The 16,257-nt window shown below is 48.0% G+C and overlaps 1 protein-coding gene and 1 long non-coding RNA gene across 8 annotated transcripts in view; one reads left to right on the forward strand and one right to left on the reverse strand.

Moving 5' to 3' along the window:
• Positions 1-267: 267 nt before the first annotated feature.
• LOC122439625 lies at positions 268-11,864 on the reverse strand. The gene is made up of 3 exons (XR_006268943.1): positions 11,534-11,864; positions 2,764-2,887; positions 268-416 (listed from the first exon to the last, which is right to left on the reverse strand). It is a non-coding gene; the product is annotated as an uncharacterized LOC122439625 (long non-coding RNA).
• Positions 11,865-12,033: 169 nt separating this feature from the next.
• EBF1 (EBF transcription factor 1) overlaps positions 12,034-16,257 on the forward strand; it is a 403,840-nt gene continuing 399,616 nt past the window's right edge. For all 7 annotated transcript variants that reach the window (XM_043464838.1, XM_043464839.1, XM_043464840.1 and 4 more), the window contains exons 1-3: positions 12,034-13,033; positions 15,115-15,271; positions 15,821-15,884. In XM_043464838.1, coding sequence (XP_043320773.1) covers positions 12,900-13,033; positions 15,115-15,271; positions 15,821-15,884 — 355 coding nt within the window. In that variant the 5' untranslated portion in view covers positions 12,034-12,899. The remainder of the gene's footprint in view (positions 13,034-15,114; positions 15,272-15,820; positions 15,885-16,257) is intronic.

A 16,257-nucleotide genomic window follows, 5' to 3' on the forward strand; every position in this document is an offset into this window, starting at 1 on the left:
CTTGCTCTGAAACTTGCACTATTCTCTCTGAAAAAAGCTTTTTAAAAATCATGGTAAAATATACATAGCATGTACCGCTTCAGCTATTTTTCAGCATACTGTTCAGTGGTATATAAGATATTTTGGAGAATGAAGAGTTCCTTAGACTTTGATAGGAATTTAAAAGCTCAGGGCTTTCATGTCAATGGTAACATTAAAAAGTCAAGCACAGTCAGGCTTATCTGGGTCATTTCTATAAAACTGAGTACTGACATAAAATTTCCAGTCTCACATTTTAGCTTATGTTTATTGGGTGCCAACAGTGATGCTTTATTGTCATAAGCTGATAAGAAAGGGACAGAAGTGGATTTGATACTGAAATAACTCCTTTAAGCTTTTCCTATACCACATGAATTAAGGAATGCTTGGTGGTGGTTCTGAAAAAGAGAAAAATGGTAGAAGAATTGAGGCATTACACAAGACATAATTATACAGACATACCAGCCTAAAAGAACCTACTTTATTGAACTCAGAAGCATCTTGACATTTGTGTGGGAATTTAATTCCCACAAAACAGTGTTTCCAGACTTTTTTTTTTTATTGTTTCTTTATAAATCTTTGCTTTTGGGATGCTTTTCTTTTTCATTCTTTTTGTAATTTGGTTTCATAGTTGTTTGTGCCATGTGCATAAAGAATTTATCCCTAGTTTAATGCTTGTGCATATTTAAGATAGTAAAATTAATTTAAATAAAAACATGAGGGATCCAGGAGTCTATTTTCTTTTTAAAGATTGTGTACAGTCATCCCTCAGTATCCAAGGGGGATTGGTTCCATGACCCACAGATAACAAAAATCCAAGGATGCTCGAGTCCCTTGTAAAAGGTGGGATAGTCCATTCGGCCATCCTATCCACAGGTTCCACATTAAGGAAATTCAACCAACCTTGGATCCAGAATGTGGGGATACAGAGGGATAACTGTATGTGACTCAAGTTTACAAGAGGCCACCCCACAGAGATAGTTATTTGTTTTTGTTTTTTGCAAAAGGCTTATATGTGAATTAGAAAACTGAACCAGTCAGGACAGACTAAGCTAAGCTGCAATAACCAACAAACCCCAAATCCCCAGTGGCTTAAACCACATACTTACATTAAATCTGTTGGGTTTTGGCAAAGACCTCTGCTTACTGTGTTCATGACTGCAGGATACCAACTGATGGATCTATCCTTGGTAATACCTCTGGTTGAGGGGAGCAACTACTGAGGGTCCTGTCACTTCTAAGTAAATGCTCTGGCTCAAGTAGGTCAGATGACCACACTTTACAAGGAGAGGACTGTAATTTTGGGGGGTGCCCAGAGGAAAGAGAAGCCAGGAATTAGCTGACAGCAATAATGTGTGTAACAGAAAGCATCCTCCATCTTTCTGTAAAGGAGTGCCCTGTGGCCTGGTTTCAACACTTTCTGTTCCCTGGTAGAGTTGTAGACAGTTTTCTTAATTTCATGGGCAGCTGTGGCTCTTGGGTTACAGCCAAAGTTGACTTCTTACTAGCCTCGGGGCAAGGGCAGATCTCAACCTCAGCTCCTCCCTTGTGAAATGGGAGAGAAATGTCACTTGCATAGTTTGTTGAGAGGAATCAAGGTAATAACTCATGTGAAGCCCTGTCAATTGTAAGCTATTATCCAAAGGAAGTAATAGTATTGCTTCTGGCAATCACTCATGCCACACTGAGGATGAACAGATAGTAACGATTTCACCCTACAGCACTTGTTACACCGTCAATAGTTTCTCACAAAATTTCATGAAAATTAACAGGAAATTTCCTTAGGTGATCTGTGCATAGTTCTCCAATAATAGTTCTGAAAGAATAGTTCTCCAATAATAAAAACCAAAGTTTTCTTCCTGGCTAGAAAATTGCAGAGTATTTTACATAACTCCCAAATCTATATGGTCCATTTTCTAGCAGATTCCCACATTAAAAAAATGTGAAGTTAAACAGAAGAAGCACTATCTATCTGGTTTAAGAAGCAGTAGCTTTAAGTTGGGGATCAGTATGAGAAAAATCACAAATGTCTCACAAAACAGCGCTGAAGATAGAAACACAGGAAGATTCTTGTACTACTGTAGCATCAATTCTTGAAATTCAAATCAGTCAAGTATCTTGGAGTTCTAGTTTAATAGAACTGGATGGCATCCTAAAGATGGTCTTGTTTTCCAGATGAAGAAAGTAAGATCTGGAAATTTTAATTGATTTGCTCTAGATCATGTTCCTTAAACACAAGATGATAAGTCAAGTATTTTTGCCATTTCCTCAACCTGAAATTCTAGAGATGAACACAATGGAGGAAGAAATGTTTCTGTGTTCCTCATATGACTGCTAATAAAAACTCTTCTAATCAAAACCTATAAAATTCCCTTCACTGTATATCTGCAATTAAATATTGCATTATAGAAGAAAAATCTACTGAAAATCCTTATAAAGATCCAACAGTGATTTTGAGATTCCTTTTCTGCATATCTAAAATTCAGTTCTTTCCCTCATTTCTGAGTTTCCCAAATGATGTTTTGATCCACAGGAAATGTATAAATTGAGTAAGAAAATAAGATTCTGATTTCTGGTTGAATAATTTCATTACCTGGTTATTCTATTAGATGTGAAAGTCTACTTTTCATCCTAGGAGAAGAATTTTCATATTGTCCACAAAAAGAAAAACATAAGGTTACCTTCCTAGGCATACTAGTTAGGAGAGGCTCAATTATGCAGCAGTAAAAAATCCCTGGGACTTACAGTGACAAAAGATTATTTCCTATTCATGTTAGAAGTCCACTGTGGATTGGAGGGCTCTTCACTCCACATTATCTTTGCAAAGAGTGGCAGGCGGAGCGAAACTCCATCTGGGGGTGGCCAGCAGCTGTGACAAGGGAAAGAGGGTTTGGTGAATTGCACACTGGGGCTTAAAGCTTCTGCCTATAAATAACACATACTACTTCTGCTAATTCCTCGTTTGTCAAAGCAAATTACAAGGTCCCATCTAAATGCAGAAGGATCAGAATACTTTAATCTTACCATGCACCTGGAAGAAGAAAAATCATAATTTTGGTGAGCATCTGTAATGACTAACATAATAGGAATAAAAGAAGAAAATGAAACAGGTCCCCTACCCAGCCCAGCTATCAAAAAGCCAGTGTCTTACATCATCAATTGGAGTAATAAAATATCTCTCAGCTGCACAAGAAAAACTCTTAACACATTAATTTGTGGCAGGTAAAATTTCCTGAATCCATCTTCATTACTCTTGCATAGAATGGGAAACAGGTACAAATTGAACTAAACTAAATGTGGGGCTGGGATGAAGTTTCTAGAAATGCCTGCTAAATGGAGAGACACATCCATGCCTTGTGTGGATTTTATTAGACTCATTTCTTTAAGGAGAAGTTGCTTCTTTATGATACGATTATACCAGTCAGTAGAGTCTTTCTAAAATATTATGACAGTAGGAAAGTTAGAGCCTGGTCAGACAGTAAAGTTCATATTCACTTAAATTGCTAATAAGAGTAATTGTTTAACAGGTCCCTCTACAAAGAGATTTTGAACCTTTAAAACAGCCTTTCTGGGAAATGTTGGAAGGTCTGGAATATGTTTAAAGGCTCTCATTTGTTTGTTTTATTTGGGTACAACTATTTGCTTACATATTTTTAAACTTTTAGTGTATTACTAGCAACAAAGTGTTTCAAGTGGGGGAAAAAAAAACTAGCTCCGAATGTCCCCTAAATTAAAAAATAAGAGTTTTGTACTTCCCAGAATAATAAGCACTTTTATAGTCTTTCTTTAAATCCTTCTTGGTAAAAATCTACAAAGCAAAAGGAAAGGGTAAGAGTCAAAGGCTGCTGATTTACTGTTTAATTATATCTTTCCCCCCTGCCCCTTAAATTTTCTAATAGAGCACGGTTAACATTAACACCCCAACCACAATAAACCAAACATATTTTATTACATATTTTATGTTCAAAATGGAAATGAAGATATAATAGTGAGATAATTTTATACAGAGGTACTATGAATTCTCTGTGACTAGGGGCAAATCAGTTTTGTGTTTCATGCTTTAGTTTTCTAAACTATCATTACTAATTATATTAATAGCAATTTTTTATTGGGTAATGACTACAGTACAAGGGAGTGTATCAAATACTTTACATTTTCCCCTCACTTATTCTTCACAGTAAACCTGCTTTTACAAATGAGGAAATTGAAGATGAAATGACTTGACCAAGGTCGCCTAAATAGTTAGGAGTGGGAATCCTCTTTGGGGATAAATCATTGTGGTAATATTTCAACCAAAGTGTTTGATAATTGCAGTGTTTTTCTAATCCAACTCTCTGGGAAAGGAAAGAATTTAAATTGGCAGTGATTCGTTTATTCATAAATATATGAATGCCCACTCTGTGCCTAGCCCTGTCTTAAAGCCTGTGGATATAGAACTGAATAAATATGCAAGGCACAGAGGTTAGGAAAAGTGGGTTCTGGCCTTAGACCAAAAAACTTGGGTTAGGCTCTGCAATGCGACCGTGGACGGGAACTCTAGCTTCATCTGCAAACTGGGAAATTATATTGATGCTTATTTCATGGTTTTCATGGGTAAATTAAATGAGATAATGAAAGTCAAGTGTTTAGAACAGTACACTGCATAAGATGCTCCATGGTATGTGCTCAGTTCAGTTCAGTCGCTCAGTCGTGTCCGACTCTTTGCGACCCCATGAACCACAGCACGCCAGGCCTCCCTATCCATCATCAACACCCGGAGTCCACCCAAACCCATATCCATTGAGTCGATAATGCCATCCAACCATCTCATCCTCTGTCGTCCCCTTCTCCTCCTGCCCTGGGTCTTTCCCAGCATCAGGGTCTTTTCCAGTGAGTCAACTCTTCACATCAGGTGGCCAAAGTAATGGAGTTTGAGCTTCAACATCAGTCCTTCCAATGAACACCCAGGACTGATCTCCTTTAGGATGGACCAGTTGGATCTCCTTGCAGTCCAAGAGACTCTCAAGAGTGTTCTCCAACACCACAGTTCAAAAGCATCCATTCTTCAGGGCTCAGCTTTCTTTATAGTCCAACTCTCACATCCATACATGACCACTGGAAAAACCGTAGCCTTGACTAGACGGACCTCTGTTTGCAAAGTAATGTCTCTGCTCAGCATGTACTAATTTTTATTGTTATTTTTGTTATCGTCGTTGCTATAAGCAACAATAGACATTGTTGGGGAGCTCCCTGATTAGGAAGGAGGGGGAGATATTTAAACGATATTTCCTGTCCAATGTGGTATGAGCATTAGGCGAGTCAGGGAACGGTGTGAGTGACTGCCTATAGAATAGGTTTGGAAAGCTTTCCGGAAGAGGTTAATTTGAGCCGGTGATTGAAAGGGGAGAGGAGCTTCTCCAAGTGGAGAAGGGTGTAGGCATTCTGCTCCTGTGTAAAGATGCTGCGGCAAAGTTTGTTTGGGAAACCTCTAGGCTCTGGCTAAGTGTAACGTTCTAGTGAGGGAAAGAAGAATGAAAAGCAAATGGAAAACCAGTAGTGGTAACTTGGGAGGTCTGGACCAGAAAAGGTTCTGCCTTAGTCGGCAGTGGTGGGAAGGATGCTGGGGTGATCGCGAGGTGGCGCTGTGGCTCCACGTAAAAGGAAGATTCAGGCGCGGCTTGTCACCGCGCACCCATGGCAGCCTCGGAGAGGCGGGGCAGGGCTCTCTATGGATCTGGCGCCGTCTACATACAGCCACCAGATAATGATGTTGATGACGATAATAAATACTTAACGCAGATAGCCTGAAGCAGTCTCCTTTAGGACACAAGGCGTCAATAATCAGAAACTGTCCGCAGAGGGTCAATTAAGAATGCAGAACTATCCAGCAGGGATCACTGGGCAATCCGGGTAAATCGTGGGCCCCGGCTGGAACCTGCCCCACCCTCTCTGCAGGCTAACCTGTGGCTTTTGGGCGGGTCCTGCACCCCGTGGGCAGCTCCCTGCTACCTGCAGGCTAAAGGAGCAACAGTTTTCCTTGTCGTAGGATGCTGCCTGCACCTTTCGTTTGATTGGACCTGAGATTTTTTGTGACTACTTTGCTGGGTTTCACATGCACACGTGGCACACGAATAACATACGAGCCCAGGCTCAGACACATGTACGATGCTTTTGCGCAAACACACACATTTCTTCACATGCACACTCACAATCGAGACACATCTACACGTGACACACGCACACACTATAGACATGCCCTTGTGTACTCACGGTTGTGTGCAACAATCCTCAAGCACATGGACACGCATGTACCCAAGTGCACGATGTCACTCACTGCCACACACTCCTAACTGCACAGGCCCACAATATGCAACCACTCTTTGTTTGTACAAACACATTTGCACACTCACAATAACACACATCCAACAAAGACCTCCAAGCGCGGAACGGTGCATAAAAAACATCTAGTGAATTGCCCCTTAAGGAAAACACCCGAAAACTTTTTGTGACTCGGGAATCTCAAGCTAGTCTGCTAAAAACTCCTCTTCCCTTCTCCTACTTTCCTCTAAGCAAACAGGCCTCCTACTCCTTCCCTTCCACTCCAAATCCTCGGAAGACTCAGTTTCTTTCTTTTTGGATTTGCACTGCTGAAGGGATGCTAATTTGTAAACAGCCCGGCAGGCAGCCTCATTCTGCCACCCTGGAATCTCCTTCCGAGCGGGGAGCAAGGGCCATTCATACTCCAGAATCAACCAGCCTTATCAGACTCCAATCCTGCGGGCTGGAGGGCTGTGCGGAAGGGTCAGGGGAGGGGTACGGTCGCGCCCTGGGACAGCCTTGGACTGGGACCTTTCTGGCAGTGCCGCCAACTGTATTCTCTCTGCACAGAATAACGAGCTTTTAGCTGCGGTCATTCCAAGGCTATATGGCCTTCCTCCATTAAAGCACACCCGCAGATGTCCAGATTTCTGCCCTCTGAAGGGAGCCCCAGGCATCCCCACACAATCTTGCATTTAGTTTATTTCAATTAGGCGACTTTGCGTGTGCCTGGAGCTCTAAAAGTTCAGCTAAAGCTGGGGAGAAGCGGATGACTGGAGATCTCCTAGCAAACGTGGCACAGTCAGGGCTGGAGCCGGCAGGACCCTAGCGCGTCCTGTCACTGGCCACCCAGAGATGCTCGGACCGCGACCGCGGGAATGTGCGTACAGTTTTAGCGCTTTTCAGAACCCTTTATCCTCCTCTCTACTCTCTGCTACCTGCCCTTAGGGTACATCTTGCGCCCACGCTCCTTGGTCGTCTGGGATACCTACAGGCTTGAGAGCTAAAGGGATCTTTGAACGATGGAGGGCAAGAACCAAGGCAAACGCTGGAGATGAACGAGCACGCTGGGTGAGTGGTTCGGATCCAATTTTCAGGGTACTGGCTCTGGAGAAATTTCCGCTCAGCGGCTTTATCGGCAGTGCAGCCCTGGACAAGTTGTTTCATTTAAATCACAGAGCATCAGTTTTCTCACCTGTAAAATAGAGGTGATTTTACCCGCCTTCTTTGTTGGTTGTGGGAATTCAGTGAGTTTGTACCTATCAAACCTTCAACAACTGAGATCTCTTCTTACCTGGGGGAGCCCCAGGGGACCCAGGAGAGTCAGCAGGCTCGCCTGGGAAAGGTTTATTGGGACCCCTTGCCTCAAGCCCCCCTCCTAGGACGACCAAGCCTCCCAAGCCAGAGCCTCAGCGGTGTTATTTGCCTGATTTCTACCTCCTAGCTCTCAGTGGGTGACTTTGTCCCTCTGTAGGCCTCAGTTTCCCTGTCTGTACTATGGGGCGAAGCATGCTCCCAGGGTCTGGAAGTGTCAACCGGAATGGGTGAACAAACCGGGCTTTCTCTGCAGCCCTAGGGGTAGGAATCAGTGTTCATGGTCCGGGGAAACGGTCCCTTCTCTTTGCCTCTTGCCAGAGCACTGAGAGCAAGGAGGAAGGACAGACGGATTTCCAGCGAAACCACTGCCTCCTACTCCAGTGCACTCCCGAGGGCAGCAGGTAGAGGTCTTTAGGAGGGCAGAGTCAGGCTTTTGCCGAAGGCAACAGCGATCGATCCTGCAGGCTTCTGGGTGCGGCTCTGGGGCCGCAGCGGAGTCGCGCACCGCTCAGGTCCTCACTTTCCCAGGGTCCCGGACTCCTACTTACTCCCAACCCTCTCCTCTTTCGGCGGAGCCTTGGCCTCTGCACGCCCCTGCCAAAGACTCCAGGCTGAGGGTGGACCGCCTTTGGGGCCGGCTGCATGCCGCAGTACTTGGTACCTTTGACCTTCATCGCCCCATCTTTCCCAGCATTTAAAGAGGCATCTCTCCCCTACCACAGCCCCCGTTCACTCTGAGTGGGATCAGGCTAGCAGCAAAAGGCAGGGGCCATTACCCTGATAGGCAGCCCTTCCGGGTGTGCACCTTCTTAAGGGACTGAAATGAGGGAATTTTCAAATGACAGGTCCCAAGTCTGGCCTCCTGGGGGCAGACGAGCAGAGAAATTTCCCTCTTTCCCAGTGATGTCCCCCAAGTCCTAGTTTAGCTGTGTTTATCTTATCTTTGCCCTTTTGGGGAGTGGGTGTGTTTCTATTTGCACTCCCCAGAAGTTACTGCAGCATTGATGCTCTTTTGGAAATGGAATTGATCTCTCTGTGCTGGAAGTGTCTGAGGAAGCCAAGAGCAAGAAGGCATCCAAGTTTGGGGTGGGGAGGGGAGCTTGCTCACTGGGTCTGAGTTGCCCCCCGCCCAGGGAGAGCCTGGGTACTGAGCAGCCTTGTTCACTGTTTGGAGCAACTGAGAGGGAGGATGTAGACCTCTGCCACCCAACCATCCCTTGGAAGAAACTCTGAGGGACTCATCACAGAGGAAATATCAAACCTTGCCAACTGCTTCTTCCACATAAAAAGTCAATCTGCTGTATATCTTCCTCATGTACATTTTCTTCACTCCTCACTTTCTTTGTCCCTAATTCTGTTGGTCTGGACATGGCCTGGAAAACTGCATTTCTAACAAAATTTCTCCTTCCCCCTTTTGATTAAGCTGATAAGCTGGGTTTGGGGATTGGCCTTTTAAATTACCCTAAAGTCATACAACAAATATACTATAAAGCCTGGCAATGCCATACACACAAATTTGTCTCTTCTCTCCACTGGAGATGTGACTACAATGTAAAAAGGATGAAGATGGCCTCAGTACATATAGTTACCCCTATACACACACGTTTTGCTTTTTGGAGGTGGTGCAAACCTTATGTGAGGGAAGACTGAAAAGCGTTTAAGACATTTTTCAAAGTTTAAACTTGCCAGCGGCTAGTTCAGTATTCACCAGAGGAAATCTACAAAAAGCTACCAGTCTGCTGGCCTGGGTGTCATTCCCAGTTTTCTATCACCCTGTTTGTCTCTTTTCCACCTTCTCTTTAGCTTCCTTCCTACTTAAACATTTATTACTGAGTGAGAAAGTGCAAGCACACTCAGAAGGAAAGCTCCAGATACACTCTGCTTGATTCAAATAAAACACACTCACCATCCCAGGTGAAATCTCTGCTACCTCTGTACAAATGGACTTGGTCATATCAACTTTCCTGTCTCCTTTTTTTCTGTATTCTTTTCCTCCCAAGGCCTGGTAGATGTGGAGGTTGTCTTCCTCTTATGTAGATCCTGGAGATTCTTGGCTCTCAGGCAGGAACTGGGCTGCCTGAATTTCTCTGGGCCAGTTTCTCTTTTGGATGAGATAGCTTCAGGCCCCTTCACAAACACATCATTTGTAGAGTGTGTCTAGATTTGCTTGACCCCTCCTAGGAATCCATCTGTTGTGTTACTCTCACTGATCCTGGTCCTCAGAGTGGCTGTGTCTCTCCTTTCTCTGTCACCTTTGGCAGTGATCTGATCCCTTGTTATGTGTTCCTCATTACTGGGGTTTGTACCTCACCAGACTCCACTTGGAGTCCTGAACACTGTTTACTGGAGTGTAAAATAGAGATTCAGGAAGTTAAAGAGGGGGAGGTCTCTGTCTTTTGCCAGTGCTATCTGGGACTCTTGGATAGGAGGGTGGCCTCTGCATCCTGGTCCCCCTTCTTTAAAGGATCCCTTCAGAGAAGGCAGGGGAGGAAAGAAGGCAGAGGGGGCAGAGAAGTCCAGGAAGGGGAAGGGGGTTGGCTCTGGACACCCTTTGGGCCTAAACTTGGAGTTTTGAGAAGTTTTTAGCAGTCCAAGTTTCAGTTGTGCAGTTAAATACTGTAGAGATGGATGTCCAGCCTTCCATTTTGCCTCTTCACAGATCTATAATCCTTCCAGTGTTTCCAACAACATACCCCTCATGAACATCTACTGTATGACAGGAACTCTGGTAGAAGGTGTGGGGATCCTGCTGGGTCAAACGGATCTCTTCAAGAGCATCTTAGAGGAAGTGGCATTAGTTATGGTACCAGGGAGGAAGCTCAGCACATTAAATGGTCCAAATTAAGTGGTATGAGACTGGGCAGGCTTTGTGCACAAGAGATAAAGCAGTGTTGAAGACAGTGGCCATGTATCCTCAGGCCTGAAATAGTCTTTCAACTAGTTTGGAAGTGGCTCTTGCTTTTCTGCTCTGTGAAGAGCACAAAGCTTAACTTCTGCCTGTCTCCATTCCATTCAACATGGGCATGTGTACTTTTCCATCACTGACCCGATGAGCTTCCTAAATCAAAGGGCCAAGAAAGGCAAGCAGAAAGGGGACCTGGATTTCTGGCAGAGAATTTCCCCAAAGGAGCCTTTAGCAGATTTGGCTTCATTCAGGGAGTTCCTATGAGAGCAATGAAACAGAAGTTCACCATGTGCTTATTAGAGGTTACAACCTGCTAAAAAAATGATGGGGCACATTACCCAGAAACATCTAGCTATTTCCTTTGCCAGCCACAACCATATATGTTGAAAGATCTGAGGTAGGGGAGCATTTCTTCTTCCCTTCCTTCTTCCCTCTTTCCCTCCCTTCATTCCCTCCTTCCCCAGATCTTTCTTTCTGGACAGGTCGCAGAGTGAGAAGTTGGGGGAGGGTTTGTTCAAGCCCCCAATTTTAACAGAAAGAACAAGGAAGAGAGAAACCCTACACCAAGTAACTCATCAGAGATGTTGTTTTTGTTTCGGTAGTTACACTAAGGAAAAAATCTATTTGGGGGCCGGAGATGAGAGGGTGGGGATTGAATGCCAGCAAAATTTAAAACGCAGCCTGGCACATCTACAGTGAGAGCATTCGTTCCACCGTTTACCTATCCTGCAGAATACTCCAAAGAAGTGAGCGTGTGAGGCCAGTGCCTAACGCCGGCCGTCTCCAGGCAAGCGGTCCAGCGAGAAGTGTAGGGGCAGAGCCCGGTCCACCTCTCCCTGGGGATCCACAGCGCTTCCCTTGCCCCGGCCCAGGGTCCACCCCTCCCACCCCTCCCTCCCAACGTGGAGGCAGTGCCCTCCGCGAGCTCCCAGCGCCGACCTCGCGCACCCATTTTTCCAACCCACCACCCCCTCCTCAAAGCGAAGAGGTGGGCACCTGGGATGCGCGTCCTGCTTTCTCTGCCCGAGCTCTCCCGTCTCCTCCACTTTTGCCCCCGACGTCCCAGAACAGCGGAGCAGGACACGACCCTGGGAGGGCGCAGCCTGTGCGCCTCGAACGCGCTCAGAGCGCGGCGAGGATGCTAAGCGGACTGCAATGGCCAGGATGCAGACCCCAGCTCAAATCCCTGAGAAGAATATCCTCCTCCCCTTCCTTCTGTTTCCCTTCTGCCCGGCACTTCCCAGCTTAGCCCCGCTCCTCTCCAGCTCGGACGCGGGTACTCAGCGATCTTTCGCTCGCCACTTTGCAAAGAACTTTGGCCGGCTACCCTGCGCCACCCGGTGAGGGATGTTAATGAGGGAGCGTGGCCCTGCGCTGAGAGCCCGGAGGCTCCGGCGCCGCGATTGGCTACGGCGAGGCGGAAGGATGACGTTATGCAAATGAGGGGGCGGGCCCTTGTGGCGCGGGCCCCGCCTCCTCCCTTTGGGGTTAGTGTGCTTGTGTTTAGCTCTGGGGAGAGTCAAACTGGATTCCATAGGGAAAGCCTGCAAATCACTTCTATTTTAGCAAGGAGAAAACAGAATCTCTATCTAGCAGGGTCCACCTCTCTCTCTCTCTCCCTCTCCTCTCCTCTCCTCTTTCTGTCTTTCCCTACCCCCTCCCCCTTCCCCCCACCCTACTCTCCCTCTCTGGTGTATCTGTCTACGGCAACCAGCGTCCTCCTCATCTATACACGCTGAAAGGAAAGAAACATCTTTGGTTGGGAGAGAAGGAGGAAAAAAAAAGAGAGAGAGAGAGAGAGGAAAAACTTGCCTGGTTGTGGAAAATGACACTTGAAGTAGCAAAGCCGGCAGCGCGAGTTGAGTCTATTGTTTCTTAAATTGCCATCAGGGTTTTTTTTTTTTTTTTTTCTTCCTGCTTCTTCAAGTGAACGGTACCTCTACAAAAGGAAACTCCAGCCCCTCCTGTCCTTCACCGGCCTGTGATCATTACAAAAAAAAAAAAAAAAAAAAAGAAAAAAAAAAAGAAAGAAAAAAAAAGCACCCAAACCAAAAATTAACCAACCAAACAACCCCCAACAGCCAAGCACACATCTCTATTTTTTTTTTTTATTTTGGTCTTTTTGTTGGATTTTCCCTTCCTTTTCTCTCTCTCTCTCTCTTTTTTTCCGGGTTATCGCTCAATTTTGAGCGAAGGTTTACATTTTTTAAAAATTTGCTTTCCAGCCCGCCTTGATCTAGCTCGAGTTCATCGACTCAAAAAAAAAAAAAAAATCTCTGGCTGGCGTTTTCTTTGCTTTTTTTTTTTTTTTTTTTCAAATTTTCAAGGGGGAGGAGATTTTCCACAAGAAAAGGTTGTTTTCATGTTTGGGATTCAGGAAAGCATCCAACGGAGTGGAAGCAGCATGAAGGAAGAGCCGCTGGGCAGCGGCATGAACGCGGTGCGGACGTGGATGCAGGGCGCCGGGGTGCTGGACGCCAACACGGCGGCGCAGAGGTGGGTACCGCTGGGGGACCGCGGCCGGGGAGGCAAGCCGCGAGCAGCAGAGCCGGGCGGCGGTAGCGGCAGCTGCCGCCGCGGGGTCGAGCCGCGCTCTTGCGTCTGCGGCTGGGCTCTGCTCGCCTCCGGGGCTCCGCGCTCCCCAGCGGCCAGGTCTTGGTTGCCTGCGGCCGGAGAGCCGGGAGCTGCCTGCGAGGAGCCCACGATTTACCGGCACTTTCCCCTGCCTGGTCTGTGACTGTTTTCATTTTGTTTTAAGCCAGAAGAGGCTCTCACCAGCGTGATGTTGGATATCTGTGTTTTTCTGTGATTGCTGTTTCTTTTCTGGCCGGCTGTCTTTTCTTTCTTTCCTTTCCTTTTATTTTTTTCTGCTTTTCTGTCTTTTATTTGCCTGTTTTCATTTCTTTCCTTCTTCTTTCCTTCCTCTTCTTCGTTCTTCCTTTCCTTCCTCCTCTTTTTCTTTCTTTTTACCTTTTTCTCCCACTTGAAAACTTTCCTTCTCCTTCCTTTTCTGCCTCTCTTCCTCCCTTTTTCTTCCTCCTTTCCTTTCTTCACTTCCTTTCTTCCCCCCTTTCTTCTCCTTCCTTCTTTTCCTTGTTTCCTGCTTCTTTCTTCACTTTCTCCCTCTTTCCTCTTTTTCCCTTCTCTTAACTCATTTTCTCTTTACATTTCCCCCTAGAATCATCTTATTTCTCCTCTCTGATTCTCCTTTCCTCTCTGTAGCTTTCAATTTTTCTTGGTCCACCCGGAGAAGAGCAACTCCTAACTTTAATTCTGACATCTTCTGAAAGTCTTCCCTACAGTCTGTAACTGTGGCCCCTTCTAAGCCCCTCTACCACTCTCAGCTCCTGGAATGCTAGGTTGTATGGCCTGGAGGCACTGCTTAGGAGACTGACCTGGGGGAACTTTTCCGGGCACCCTCTGTACCCTTTCTGGGGACTCCTGGTCCCAACTGAGAAATAGTCCCCCCTTTTTTTCAGGCCACCATTTGGGCTTGGGAGAGTGGGAGATATGGTGGCCCAAGACTCTATCCCGCCCAGAGAGAGCGGAAGGGGAAGAAGGAAGATGACTAATTACATCATCCTCATCTTCTCCGGGCTGGGGACAAGTGTCCACAACACTGTTCCCGTCCCCAGTGATAATAAGGATGGCGGTGGTTGGTAGTGAGAGTGAGTTGGGTAACCGGGCTAGAAGCGAAAGTGTGTGTACGTCTGTGTGTGGCGCGTGCGTGTGTATGTGCGCGCGCGAGCCCTTGTGTCCGGGCAGGTCGAGCTGTCAGTGGCCTCACCGAGCCCCTGGCGCCCGGGCTCCAACCCCCGGGAGGGCGCGCTCAGCCGTCAGCCCTTGTTCATAGGATTTCTGGAAAGCGTGTGAGGATTTCTGCGAAACAGTAAAACTTTGTCAGGACAGGTCTTAAAAAAAAAAAAAAATCAATTCCCTTTCCCACAGGGACCACCCCTGACAGCCCTGAGTCCCACCTGCAGGTCCTTTTCCTCCACATGCTTTCCTTGGTGGGGGGGTGGGGGGGGGCATGCAGCTTCCCTGTGCCGGGCATCCGCGGCTGTCCCGGGGGCACAGAAGGTTTCCCGGAGGATGGCTGCTGCAGCGAGGAGCTGAGCATGTTCCCCCCTCCATTCTCACCTGCCCACGGGAGACTCGAGGGGGTGGCGGGAACCAACTCCCCATCCCACCCTCTAAGTTGTCAACGACCGTCTTCATGCCGCGATCCGGGTTCACCCCAGCCACCGCTACTTTATCCTGTCTATGCAGCGGAGTCAAGTCGGGATAAATGCCTACAGCGTTTTATCTCGTGCGCAAAACCCAAACAAAACTTTCACACCTCTCCGTCAAATTCGGGGGGCGCGCTGGTTCTCGGCGGGGAGGACGGGACAGTCGCGGGCACTCTGGTCCCATCGCCTGATGGGCCCGAGGCGCCTGAGGGGGCGTGTAGGAAGCCCACTGGGCGTTTTAGGGGCAGACAAGGTGGTGGTTTGAGCGTTCGCTCGTGTGTAAGGGGTGACAAGGGGTCTCGGGTTGTTGTCCCGCTTAGCCGTCTAACTCTGCGTCTTTGGCCGCAGCGGGGTGGGTCTGGCCCGGGCTCACTTTGAGAAGCAGCCGCCTTCCAATCTGCGGAAATCCAACTTCTTCCACTTCGTCCTGGCCCTCTACGACAGACAGGGCCAGCCCGTGGAGATCGAGAGGACAGCCTTTGTGGGGTTCGTGGAGAAGGAAAAAGTAAGTGGGCGCAGCGCCGCTGCCCCTCGCCCCCTGGCCGGGAAGCAGGCCCAGGCGCTTTGGGAGGCGCGCTCCTCCGCGAGTGCAGAGCATCCGTGACACATCCCTGCGCGGGGTCCCCAAGCCACTTCCCGTTCTGGGCGAACCTGGGCTCCCCGCTCATGAGGTTCTGCTCCAGAAAAGTTCGCACCGACTCCCCGGAGCTGGAGAGAGGCGAGCCCGGCTTCGCACTCCAGGGTCAAGGGCTCCGGGGTGAACCCGCCCTCGACCGCGCGACGACGCGCAGCTCCTGCCTCTGCTTGTCCGCAGGCCCTAGCCACGGGATCGCCTGTGCGCGCCCCACGAAATTTTCTGGAAAGTTAGAGGGAGCAGTAAGGGTCGGGAGGGCGGCGGAGGGATCAAAGTTGGCCGCAATTTCTGCTGCTCCCGGGCCTGTCCGGCTCCCCGGCCGGGGGTCCCTGCTTGGGGAAAGATGCCTCGAAGTCGGTCCACTAGCTCACGCCAACCTCTCCTGCATCTCTTATGTCTTTGCGTTCTGCTGCAACCCAGGAAGCCAACAGCGAAAAGACCAATAACGGGATTCACTACCGGCTCCAGCTCCTCTACAGCAACGGTGAGGCTCCTGTCAGGTCCACGCCGGTACCCGGGGCTGCGGGTGCGGGTAGGGGGCGTGGGGGAGCCCCAGCTGGGCGAGAACCCTGAGCAAAGCACAGCTGTTTGGCATTCTGGGGTAAAGTGGCCCGGTTTTGCTTGAAGAGGTCTCACCTGAGGAGGGCTCTGAGTGGCCCGAGGACGGCCGCATCAGCGTACCTGGGCCCAGGTGTGGTGCCTTAACCCGCGCTGGGCGGCTTTGTTTTTCTTCCCCCGCGTTCTAAGGCCGGGATTCTCGGCTTAGCGTAGACTTCATCCCCAAAGTCCGTCGAGTTCAGGGGGCTCGAGCGGTCAGGGCCTTGGGGGCTGCAGGCGAGCGCGCAGAGGGGCTCCAG

Source organism: Cervus canadensis, chromosome 4 (genome assembly GCF_019320065.1).
Source record: "Cervus canadensis isolate Bull #8, Minnesota chromosome 4, ASM1932006v1, whole genome shotgun sequence".
In the NCBI taxonomy this organism is placed as follows: Eukaryota; Metazoa; Chordata; class Mammalia; order Artiodactyla; family Cervidae; genus Cervus; species Cervus canadensis.